The sequence below is a fragment of the Protomyctophum parallelum genome (assembly GCF_964188405.1).
Source record: "Protomyctophum parallelum genome assembly, chromosome: 17".
In the NCBI taxonomy this organism is placed as follows: Eukaryota; Metazoa; Chordata; class Actinopteri; order Myctophiformes; family Myctophidae; genus Protomyctophum; species Protomyctophum parallelum.
The window spans coordinates 31882576-31895511 of NC_139719.1; the positions used below are offsets into that span (position 1 = coordinate 31882576).

The 12936-nt window shown below is 39.2% G+C and overlaps 2 protein-coding genes across 3 annotated transcripts; both read right to left on the reverse strand.

The window, feature by feature from the left end:
- Positions 1-827: 827 nt before the first annotated feature.
- Positions 828-4483, reverse strand: LOC310874418 (synaptotagmin-1-like; the record flags this gene model as incomplete). The annotated part of the gene is made up of 8 exons (XM_083787224.1): positions 828-1037; positions 1174-1307; positions 1415-1532; positions 1623-1790; positions 2193-2360; positions 2575-2673; positions 2819-2994; positions 4444-4483. 8 exons carry the CDS (start codon positions 4481-4483, stop codon positions 828-830), a joined length of 1113 nt encoding a protein of 370 aa, XP_083643350.1.
- A 2188-nt stretch (positions 4484-6671) lies between these two features.
- Positions 6672-10923, reverse strand: LOC310874841 (ferritin, lower subunit). Of its 2 annotated transcripts, none has more exons than XM_083787724.1 (5): positions 10765-10923; positions 10137-10243; positions 9308-9454; positions 8408-8533; positions 6672-7540 (listed from the first exon to the last, which is right to left on the reverse strand). In XM_083787724.1, exons 2-5 carry the CDS (start codon positions 10236-10238, stop codon positions 7391-7393), a joined length of 525 nt encoding a protein of 174 aa, XP_083643850.1. In that variant the 5' UTR covers positions 10239-10243; positions 10765-10923; the 3' UTR covers positions 6672-7390. The 2 variants fall into 2 exon arrangements, with proteins under 2 accessions (XP_083643850.1, XP_083643851.1); XM_083787725.1 differs by lacking the exon at positions 10765-10923 and adding an exon at positions 10453-10510.
- Between the last annotated feature and the right edge of the window lie 2013 nt (positions 10924-12936).

Here is a 12936-nt window from a genome sequence, read left to right on the forward strand (position 1 = left end):
TATTGTTTTGGATGGATCTTCCAGAAACATTAAAAGACATGCCTCGTTTGTGTTGAGTGAGTGTTTTCGTTTGTTGCGCACAAATCCCTAGCCTGGAGAAACCTCAAAGTTTGGAATGTGTTGCTATGGTTGCTAGGCAATAGTTTCCCAAAAACAAAAACGTGCGCCCCCTGTCTGTGGGGGTCTCTTATGTCCGTTCCATACAGATGCATCAAGTAAAAAGCAGTGTATTTGAAGTTTTGGTTCATTATCAAGTTATTTATTGAGACCATTTGTGAAATATTACAACAGTAATACTGTATTTACCACAATTACAGCATCACAACACATGCAGGTCAAATGAAATAGTTGTCAATTGAGGAACTATCAATCCCTTCTTCCATTAATCCTTCATAATTATACATAGGAACTAGGTATGCAGATATATATATATATATATTTCTTCTGTTATACATTTAAACGTTTTTAAACACCCAAATGTCAAAATCATATTTAGAATTTATTTATGTACACACTAGGATACAGACTATTAGGCCTACTGAAGGTGCATTCACAAAAGCATGGACCAGTGGCATTGGTCTTCACAATACAAAACATATTACAGCCGTTCTCAGGGGTACAGTACACACCACACACACACACACACACACACACACGCACACACACACACGCACATGCACACGCACTCCATACCAAACCTGACCAAAGAACAGCTAGCTATGGCAACATAACATGTGAATTGAGTAAACATTAGGATGAACAAACATTAGGATGGATACATTGGAACAATGCATTTTGTTGATATTGAAATGTCAGAGGGCAGCGTCCTAGCGAGGTTTAGCCTTCAGAGCTTCGTCCACCTCCTCCACTAGAAGCAGAGTGTGCCACTGGGCTACCGGACGTCTGGGATTGGCCAGCATGTCCGACCAGTGGCGAAGGCCCACTCCCGTGGCTCCATAGCCCATGAAGGTCTTGCCAATGGGGTCGTTGCTCCCCAGCTTGTCGTAGTCGAACACTGTTATGACCACCTGCACTTTCTGAAGAAGGAATAAAACCTGATTTATACTTTGCAGGAAATAACTGAGTCCTAAGAACTAAGACCACTGCACACAACATTTCTATTTTATTTTTTACAATCTCAAATTGATGATTGGGGTGAAGAAATTAGCTGACCTGTATCTGCTCAAAGGGCACCTCGAAGCTGAAACTCTCATTAAAGTAAGGATTGAGCGTGTTCTTCTTGACTGTGGTCTTCTTTTTCTTGATTTTCTTCCCATTTTGCTGCAGAACAATCTTCACAAATGGATCTGATGGAAGAGTATAGGAGATGTTTCACTGCGTTTTGGTGAAATTACCCACTGGGTGACGAGGAACGAAGCACGAAACAAGGCATTCAAGGTAAGATATTGTTTACCTGATAAACCACCGACATCCATCTTCTTAAGGTTCTTTGCCTCCATGATGTTGACAGTCAGTTTGCCAGCAGTGGGTACATAGCGCAGCGAGATGCAAATGTCACCCAGTTTTTCTTGCTGAAATGGACACATTTGAATGGTAATATCACAGCTGCATTTTAGACTGTGTGATGTGTGCATGTGTGTGTGCAAAAAGTGTCATCATACCTCTTCCTTCTCACCACTAATCAAGTCTCTCCATGTCTGCATTGGCTGACCCAAGTCCACACTGTTCATGGGTATCTCAATAACCCCAATCATGTCATGTTTGGAGAAACGGTCAAAGTCATAGACTTGCAACACCAAGGTCTTCCCTCCCAAATCTGCATATGGCAACTGGAAAGGTAAGTAGTTAAAAAAGGGAGGGGGGTATACAGTATACAGAATTAAATGATGTATACATGATGTCAAAGAAAACAATGTTGATACAATGGCAATTACGTTTTCACATAGTTTAACAAATAAAGGACATTTAAAGTGACTGTACAAACAGGAGATACAAATGCATTATCACTCTGCATTTGTTTCCTTGGGTGGGATGACAGTGGGAGGCAGAGAGGTACCTTGACAAGGAATGAGAGACTAAAGACGAAGGGGAGTTGAGACATGGGCCAAACCTCTGCCGAACAATCTGGAATATCGACACAAGTAGACAGAGACACAACGACAAAGGGAGACAACCAACCAAAACCAGACGATATCAAATAAACAATGTCACACTGACAGAGAGCGTCGTACCTTGAAGATAAAGGTTTCGTTAAAAACTGGGCACAAGTTCTTGCGCTGCACCTTGGTTTCATACTTCTTCTTCTTATCTGGTAATAGGAAGACTTTGACGTAAGGATCAGAGGTACCCCCCATATCCATGGCAGCAAGGTCCTGAGCCTGGAGGATTCCTACGATGAGCTTTGAGTAGAACAAAACAAGAGAACATTTTGAGTGTAGCCAGTGAAAGACAGACATTATTACTTACCCACAATGCATTGCATGAACAGCCAGAGGTCAGCATTCAATTTTTTTTTCAATCGATTCTTGTGCCAATTCATATTTATGTTATTATAATGTGTAAGTCATGGCTCATGGAGTTCTAGGGGAAGGGACATCCTGGCTTCAGGCCTACCTGGGTGTCTGTGAAATTGTAGTCCAATGAGAACTCCAGTTTCCCCAGTTTCTCCTTCTCCTCCTCTTCCCCGCCTTCCTTCTTCTCCTCTCCCTCCCCCTACATGATAGATAGATCAACATCTGAGCAACACGCTTCCACATACAGTACACTTACACTCTAATTGTGATAATTATCGTTCCGAAAGAAAGATGCTATGATTATACCTGGTTTGTTGTGAGTGAAACATAGATTTTCCTCATACCTTTTCTCCACCCTCTCCTTCCCCTTCCTTCGCCTTTCTCCGGCGACCACCCTTCGTCTCTCTCACTTTCTTGGTCTTCTTCTTTTTCCCAAAGCATTTCTTGAAAAAACAGAATATGCAGCACCCCACCAAGGCCAGTACCAAGACGATAATGGCCCCCACCGCCCACATGGGGACTGTGGAAAAGAAACAGTCGCTAAAGATGGGAGCATTACATGTTTGTTACAGTCAACGTAAGTCTCATCATTGCATTATTCACAATTGACTACATGTGATATGAACAGAGGGAACATAAGATCTGAACTATGATTATATACTTATACAGTGGGAGAATGAAGAAAAATATCATGAAGCAACATGCCCAGCACAGCTAGTACTGTACTTACCAATAATCCCTTTTTATCCCAACATCCTAAACCACCATATAGACAGAGCTATTTTTGCTTCTCTACATTAAATATTTTCAGAATTTAAATAAAACATCCAGATTTACAAGGGGATTAAAATCTCCGGCTTGAGATTACTTTATTATTATTATTATTATTATTATTATTATTTCTACAGTATGCTTTACTCTACAGTCAAATCAATATCCGTGAAAATAAATTGCATTTCCAAAGCTCCAGTTCATAGGTCTTATAAGTAAGCTGTGATATTCTCGAGGGACACAAACTCGGATCAGCTCAAATGACGTGAATGATTTGTGAATGCTGTGGACAAAATGTTTATTTCTGCTTTTACACCTGAACTTTGTTTGCACATATGAACGTCTCCAGCAACATTCTGCGTCACGTTCATATAATTACATAATCACACCCAGGGAGCTGTCCAGTATAAAAATTCTTCTGCTGTCTTCAACTAAGTAACTGCTCAAGTAGTGGGGATAAGTTGATGCTAGTTGTTGATGGAGGGGAGGAATTTACTCATTCTGTTTCCTCATACAGATTCCACAGCCATAAAAAAGTGTTCTGGTAATGTTAAGCCAAATCTTAATTAAACTAGGAAGTCCAAAACCCATTTAGGACTGAGGCAGATATTTGCTATACTGTAGATAGCAACAAGAATCCCAAAACGGGTTCCCGTCCTGAATGGGTTAAACCATCCTATACATGGCTTAAGCAAAAATCTTCCTACTCGCACAAGACACCTTCATATGTGTTTCCGCCAGTTCATATTTTCTGCTGACCATATCAAACACAGCTATGGGAAAAGACACTGGAACTGAAAATGGTACTGTAAGCCACTTTCAAGAACCCAGGACTACAGTTATGCACAGTATATTATTGAGGGTGGTCTCTATTGCTGCACTATAGCTGCCTGTTCAGCAGGCAGGAGGGATAGCGCATCCCATCTCAATGTGTGAGCTTGTAGAGCGGTTATTTTCGCCGAAAAATACAATTGAGCTCAGGTGTTTAAACTCTTTATTTGTTTTAATAGGCCTCCCTGGAACCCCCTCAATGACTCCTGAGGTTCCCCGAACCCCACTTTGAGAACCAGTGGCATGCGCCCTTAACCCTCCCCAAGACCAACAGTAGGGCTTGGCAGTGACATGGACTATATATCCACATGGGGGGGAATTGACATATAACAACTGAATTGAGAAAAAAGAAGGAGCAAAGACTCACGTGGCAGTCTTTCTATCTCATTCATGAACTTGTTCTTCATGTGGTCATACTCATGGTGTGGGTGGTGCTCGTGCTCTGTTTGGGTGTGGACCGTGTGGTCATGGTGAACAGGTTCTGGTGATGCCTCCTTCGGCTCTGATTCTGAGTGCTCTTCTACGGCCCGCCGGGCACGCACCCCGACACTAGCCAACCTCATGACAGCTGTAAAACAGCAGAATATCTGAGTTATTTGGTGTTAATAAGTAACAGGCCGCTGAGTGCAGTTACTCAGATTCTGTATAGTTATAGGCTCAATTCTTCGGTAGTATGAAAGAAAAGTTTACTGAATTGCATAATCCGTACATGCTTATGCGTCATGTCTAGTACCAAGGCTTCATACAGCAGGACACAGGACATCTCTAAGCCAGATGCTCAACATGGCTGACCTTAATCCCTCTGTTTTTGCACCCCACCCATAACCCACCATGTCTAACCTCTTCTATTTCTCCCATACCCATTTGCCTCCCTTATTTCTGCATTTTCACCTTATCAGCATGTAATTGGAGTGAATGTTGTGGCTTTGACATTAATCCATATGCATTGACCCTTAAATAAAGAATATGGCCTCCTCCATCCATTTACCCCACTGAAATTGAGGAGGTATTCCAGCTGTAGCAAAACTACAGTTACATCACAATAGTCCCAACATTTTTGCAAAGCAAACATATTCAAAGAATTTGATGAAGAGTTGAATATATCAGGTTGGCACGGATTTAAATGACTAATCAGGCTCTTAGCTTACATATGATTCATGATAACTACTTTGTATGTATTTGATGTATTACCATGCTTTTTTAATTCTTTGTTCTTGCTTAATGTAAATCGCTCTGGATTAAGAGCGTCTGCTAAATGCCTAAATTGTAAATCAAATAACATTGTATTTAATATGCTGTTCTCATTTCTGGACCGTTTTACAGAAACAAACAAAACAATACCAATATATTTTAGCTCACATTATGATGCAACTGTCTGCTGTTTATTCACAAGGCAAATACATATTTCATTCAAAATACAATATTTACCTTACCTGGTAACCTATTCCTTTCTATATATTGACAAATATGTTGGAATGAGTATTTCTTTGGTTTCCCTCGTCTTGTTTGGAGTCCTTACACACCCATTGTCTCCTTGTTCATCAACCTGCCAACGACCATATCTCGCTCCCTGACCAAGTTAAAGCACTGGCAAATCACTAAAGCAGCGTTGGGATTTAATCCCCACCCCTACCCACCACCACCCTCCAACATGGACTCATGTCAAAATCACATCTGTTGCTATATATTTTGGCTACAAGGCAATAACTTCCTTTATATCTACAGCTTTTATTCTTTTTTTTAAAGGACCTCAGCCTAACTGACTAGTTCAATGGTCCTCCTTGTTGAGATCCAGGAGTGACTGCTCACTCATTTAACTGATGAGGCACTGCTGTTGCGGTTGCAGTGAGATTGAAGTGCGTCCGTCTCTCCATCTCTTGCTAATCCTCTTGGCGTAGCTGTCCTGGTTGGTGTTGGTGTATTTACACACTGCTTTCACTGGACATTCCATCCTTTGGCTTATAGCATGTCCCTGTACTACTAAACACAGATCCTTACAGTGGTGGAAGAAGTACACACTTTTTTTGAGTAAAAGTATCAATACCACAATGTAGAAATACTCTGTTACAAGTAAAAGTCTGGTATTCAGTTTACTTGAGTACAGTAAAAGTATCGGCACCAAAATATAGGGCTGAATTTGTTAATGTATGTTTTTGCAATAATCAAAATAATTCAGTTACAAATAGATAAACTAACAGAGAAAATGGAAATAAAAAACCTCCTTACAAGACAAAATACGAAAGTGGATTTTTAAATACTTTCATGGTGATCTATCGATTACATTTTGTGCAAACTTGGGGTATTAATCTTGCAAGTATTTCAAACACCCTGAACCTCACATTCCTGGACAAGTAACCAAGTATGTGGTTTAGTCCTATTAAGGGATTGTCCTCTGAAATAAGGTGAGCAAGCAACACGAGAAGACGTGCTTTCAAATTATGCCAGTCAAGGAAACAAGGACTTGATCAGATAACATGAATGAAATATATGAGCCAAGTATTTATATCATTATCCCATATGTTGTTCACACAGTATGAAAAGTCAACTTTGTACAGTTGTAGGGCATCAGTAGACAAACTGAAAAAGAAGATTAGAGCATTGGTCTTACTGCGATGCACACCACTATGCAGGTGAAGCTTGCCCTTGTAACCTGCAATTTACTGAAAAACAGCAGACTGTAGGCTATAATTTAGTATCCAGACAACTCATGTTAAATATTAAGCACCCACGGGCCACCCAGCTATGACAAAGCACTTTCTAGTCCCAAAGTCCCAGCGTTATCTATATGATGTCCTATATGTGCATACATGAGATTATAGGGTGTGTGTGTATAGACAGTTGAGATGACCGTTTCTGTTTGGCTCATGGTGTCTTGAGTGTAGCACAACTGGTAATACAAGATTTAGATGCACACAAAAGTCAAAACAAGTCTTAATATAATCTTATTTTAATCAATTCAATTGTACTTTCTTCTGTTTGATCTGAAAATGTCAAACTCTTCAAAGCATTTCAATTGATCCAAATTTCAGTAGCACTGTAGTAACCCAAAGTACGGTAGATTAACAAACTGTGATTGACTATGATGACAAATTATTTGAAATCATGCTGGAATGTAAAATACAAGGTGATCTGCAGATCTGTAGTGTAAAGAGTCACTTCTTAATAGCTTAAAAAGGTTTAGCACCGGACTAATGAGGTCATTTGAGCAACTGTTGAGGTATTTAACATTACTTTAGTTTATGCTACTGTGCTCAGTCAGGGGGCGGACGTGATGCATTGAAATAAAGTGGATGATTCCTGTCTTCCTATGGGTCTTACAGAGTGTGTTTGTCAAACAGGTATTCTCCCATAGCACCGTGGGACTCAGAGGAGGTGAGACGGGTCAGACTGCCGACGTAGTCTCCCAGTTTCTTGATGGTGTCATGGCTGTCGTCAAGGAATTTATCCTCGAGGAAGTCACACAACTGCAGAAAAAAAGAAGACATGGCATACAGTTAATGTGATCCAAAACACTACAAGTGCAGTAAGTACTGTAAGCATGTACTGTAGATCAGTGATTCTCAAACCTATTCATGTCAATGACCCACAAATTAATTAATATATAGCCGTGGACCCCCATCAGAAAAGAAATGTGTGACAGGGACCTCCCATCCAAAATATTCCAATGTTTTTTCTTTTCTTTTAAATGATAGATCTACAAGCTCTTAATGCTTTGCATCGCATCACATTTTTCTGGGGACCCACCAGAACCCTGTCAAGGCCTCAGACACCACTTTGAGAACCACTGCTGTTGAGCATCTGAATGTAGCGATAAGCAGGTCCAATGAATACCACGTTTTACATCAAGTATGTTAATATCTAACCAGTTTATTTTCTCACAATCGGTCACACAGGGACAACAATAAGTATTGCAACAGTTACATTATATCACATGTTATCTTCTAGGCATGTAACGATATATCGTAAATCGATTGAAATCGATCAAACTGAGTGCAATTTAAAACGTGATTAAATTGCAATTTGAATCGTGATGCAAATGGTAGAGAAAAGTAAGAAAAGAAGAAAATACAGGATCTTTGTAAGATAATTGATTAAAAAAAAGTTTTCAGCCATTTGCTACTGCTACTAAGAGAAGAAAATTAAAAGAGAAAGAAAATACTGGATTTGTGTAAGATTCTTCGATTATTTGTCAATTTAGTCTTCAAAAATAAATCGTGAAAAATCGTATTGTGAACATAGTACCGTGATTGGAATTGTATTGTGAGTTCAGTGAATCATTACATGCCTATTATTTTCTAAAATAGGTGTCAAATACAATAGCTTGGACTTACATGAGCGTCACCGTGGTTACCAGCTCTGCGGTGCACCTCGAGGATAACCGTGTTAAGAGACTTCTGGTAGTCCAGAGAGAAGGACAGCGCATCCAGACCACCTCTCCAGTCCTGTCTGCTTGGTTTCTACAATCAAATAACACCAGAAATTAGGGCTGTCAATCGATTAAAATATTTAATCTGATTAATCGCATGATTGTCCATAGTTAACTGTGATTGGCCCATTATTTATTCTGCATTTGAGCCACGGACCACCATTTGATGACATTTAGCCTTCCAGACCCAAACTAAAGAACTGTATTGATGTTGGCCAACGGTACCATTACTAGAGATAACAGGCCATGTTGATCAAAATAACATGTTTTCTAAGTTTTCTAATTGTGTAGACTTAAATTAACTTAAGTAATTCAGCTGTTTAACAATTATTCAACTCTTCAGTGTAAAATTGCCATGCGTCTCTCAACCATTCTGTCAAACTTCACAGTGCGTTAATCGCGCATCAAAAAAAATAGTGCCGTTAACTAGTTAATAGTGCGTTAACTTTGAGTACATGAATACATGAGACGAAAAGGTGAGAAAAAGGTCAGAAGAGATGGCCTTGAACACTTAAAACACCATATACTTGGTTGACCAGGGTCCCCCATCTGCATGTATGGCCAATTTAGTCTGAATATTATAATTTGGATATTGCGTATATGAGTAATAGTCTGGAATGAAAAAATCCATGCTCTCTTTTCCATTTTTTATAGTTATGCAGACCTGGAGATTCAAATCAAATTAAATACTTTCCATACTTGTGTGGAAGCCAAACCTGGATGGATTGTAACAGGGAGTCATGGCTCATGGGGGCTAACCAGGACACTCTGAAAATGGAGATGTGATGATGGTAGACTGACTAACCAGGATTGCATTCAGTAGAATCCGGCCACCTCTCATATTCTGATACTCCAGTAGCTTCTCTGCTTGCTCCCTCTCCTTTACTGACCGCTTCAGGAAAAAACTGGAGAAATTCGACAGGGCAACATCATCCCTTTCGAAATACATCCCCTACAGGAGAGTTGGGAGAAAATACACTGATGACAGCCAGCCCGTCGCAACAAAGCAATTTCTGTACGAATCATTTTAATTCAATAGCTGTCCCTTGGCAGGTTGATGTTAAAAGGTTAAAAAGAAAAAAGGGAAACATTCAGAACACAATATTACAAAGCACATAGATTACATAAAAGCAAATTCATACATGTCCCAAAGGACTGCACAAATATATAAGCATTATAGTATTGAATTTGATTCATTATTAAACATTGCTGACATAAATTATTTCAATGAATTGCCAATTACCAGCTTTTAAAGATAAGCCAAGCTTTTAAAGATTCTCTAGTCAGTTGAAAGGATGTACAACTATCCATCTGACTTGTCCAACTATGCAAAGCTCAAAATGAAAGTGCAGATTCAAAGCATCTTTTGCCGTCACCTCTGAAATCCCTAGTAATAGTTTTTTTATTTACAAAGTGCGTGGTGTAAGTCCATTAAGCCTTTAAAAAACTAATAGGCTATTGCATATTACGCATAAGCACACCAGGTTTGGCAGACATTCTTGGTTAAAATGTCACAATGATGCTGATTTAACCAGTCTATTAACCTTTTATATAGAACTTCAGGCCAGGGATTGTAACACACTCAAATGCATTGCATCATGATAAATTATTCTCAAGAAATTGAGTTATCATACCAGAGAAAGGTAGGTGTAGGATGTAGTCAACTTGAGGTTGATGAGTTTGTTGATGTCTTCTTCACATTCGGAGTGGAAGTTTTGCTTCACCGCGGACTGCATGATTTCTGAAGAGGGGAAAAAACAGTTGAGTTCAGATGTTGAACACAAAGCATCGGCTATACCAGGTTATCCTATTTTAATGTTATACTTCTCCTATTCGAAAATAGCAGAACATTGATAACGTGAACATTTTAGGAAGTAAGTTGACACATTTTGCGACGCCAGGGTTATAAATAAGCCTCATTGTTGATAAGCAACAGTGAAAGAAGAATACCGTTAAACACTGATGGTCTCCGTGTGTGTTCTGTGTTGTAATGTTGATGTCTGTCTGCACTCAGTGTGATAACGACACCTTTTATGCAGAACACACACACTGTTTATAACAGCTTCAAGAACAGAACAGAGCGTCACTAGTTTTATAAGGTGAATGGGTTCAAGGTGGGTTGTGTCTAATCACAGTACGCAAACCAATTTCCTACTCTTTACAATATCGCATTAATAGTGTGGTGATTGTTGTGTTAAAAAACAACAATGCAATGTGTATGTCCTGTCTGTCTCTGCTCGAATTTAGTTTCTAGTCACTTACTCGCTTTGGTCCCAAGAAAGCAATCTGCCGTGACAGTGTTGTTGCAGGCTGGATACCTAAATGTCTGATTTGTCGTCGAACCACGATCTTTGTTTTATTATTATTAAAACCAAGAAGCTGCATCAACAGTCCGCCTAGCTTGCTAAGCTAGCTGGAAGTAGTAGCGAATAGCATAAAGATGCATAAATTAGTTACGTGACGTCACAACATAATGCGGGCCCGGTGGACTCACCGGCGGTGCATTTGCGTGTCCAAGCTACCGGTATATAAAGTTATATACCTGTATATTATTAATTTATAAATATATTACTTTGGACTTGTGACTTGAATTTTCGTCCGCCGGAATCACTTCCGCATGGCAGTGACATCAGTGACTAGACCTTGTTATATAAACCAGCGTGATCTTATTATAAAGAGATATTTGACGCCATCTGCAGTATTGAAGATGTATAACAATAACATCTTTCTGGCACTGTTTAGACTTGATGGAGGTGGACTGGAGAGGGTGCTGCCTAGTGCCTACATAGTCAGTCTAAGATTTAATTTGGCCCAAAAGAAATTGCAATAGTAATCGTTCAAAGTTTTATATGATCCATAAATTAGGGTCATCCAAATAACACATACAAAATTGATGGATTGAATTTATTTGGATCATGGTAAATTCAGGGTTTGAAAGTTGGTGTGCCATTAAAAACCTATAAGGCAAACATTTCTAATTGTAATTATGCTTTAAGTAGCATGTGACGTGTCAAACTAGGGGACGTTATTCATGATTCTGAATCCGTTGCAAGCATTAGTTTTGCATGAAAAACACTCTTTGGGTAAAACCTTAGGGTAAAACGGCCATGGCTGTCATCACAGCTGATGAGTAGCTCAAGGAGTGTTTTTTTGTGCAAAATGCTTGGAATTTATTCAGAATCATGAATATCCCCTAGTTTGACACGTCACATGCTACTTAAAGCCTAGATATTTTTACCTTATAGGTTTTTAATGGTACCCCCATTTTCAACCCCTGAATTTACCATGATCCAAACATTTTCAATCCATCAATTTTTAATGTTATTTGGATGACCCTATAAAGGATGATTAAAAAAAAAACTTGAATGATTACTTTTGCAATTTATTTAGGTCATGCCTCTTTTTAGAGTGGATTGACTGGCCTAAAAAGCTGCAAGCAACTAAAAGCCATGTTCATGACCTCCCACGTTTATGGGGTCAGTGGTTCTTCTTTTACTTAGGTAAAAGTAAAAAAAAAAAAACCCAAAACACTGCTCATCTGCTGAAAAAACATAAGTAAAGGACGTGCTGGAGTCACAGAAGGATAATGAAAAAATTAAAGGGGATCTGTGCACAATCAATGTTATTTGCAAGCTTTCGGTCTATACTGCCTGAAGATTAAGGTCAGTAATAGTATAAACCGAAAGCTTGAAAATAGTGTGCAGAGCTTCCCTTTATTTTTTTCACTTAGGTAAAAGTAGCAATAGCCTACCACAATGTAGAAATACATTTTCTTTACTTGCTCACAAGTTGTGAGCTAGTATCTGCAATGCATTGTGACTCACAACGCATTGCATCGCGATGTGAATCTGTGAATCTGTGAATCTGTGAATCTGTGAAGCTTGTAAATCTGCTATTTCCGAATACCCAAACTTATGTTTTGTATTAATAATCTAAAAGTTAAAAGTCTACCTGAGGCTGTAAAATAATTTGTAGTATTCAATAACTGAGGTGTGCCGCTGCAAACTTTAAATGATAAAATAGGAAAGTACATTTTGTACGTACCTCAAAATTGTACTTTTGTACAGTAATAGTAAATGTACTGTTACTTTCCACCATGGCCGCCTGATATGTTTGTTGCAAGTAGTAATAAAATATTGTGATTTGTATGTCAACATGTTTGGTATGACTCCTACAGTCTGCCACTGGAAAACTCTGCCAATGGAAAGCTGTGATCACGTCCTGAAAATCTGCTAGCTCTTTGTGGATACGGATAACAGTGCACTTTGATGACTGCAGGGAAGACTGTTGTTTAACCCCAAATAACAGTTACTCTGGCTCCTAGCCGTCATTTATAGGAGGCTAATATTCTTACGCCTTTTATTGATTTTTTAAGGGACAGATAGTAGGCTGACAGGAAACGGGAGAGAGATGGGGGGATGACATGCGGTAAAG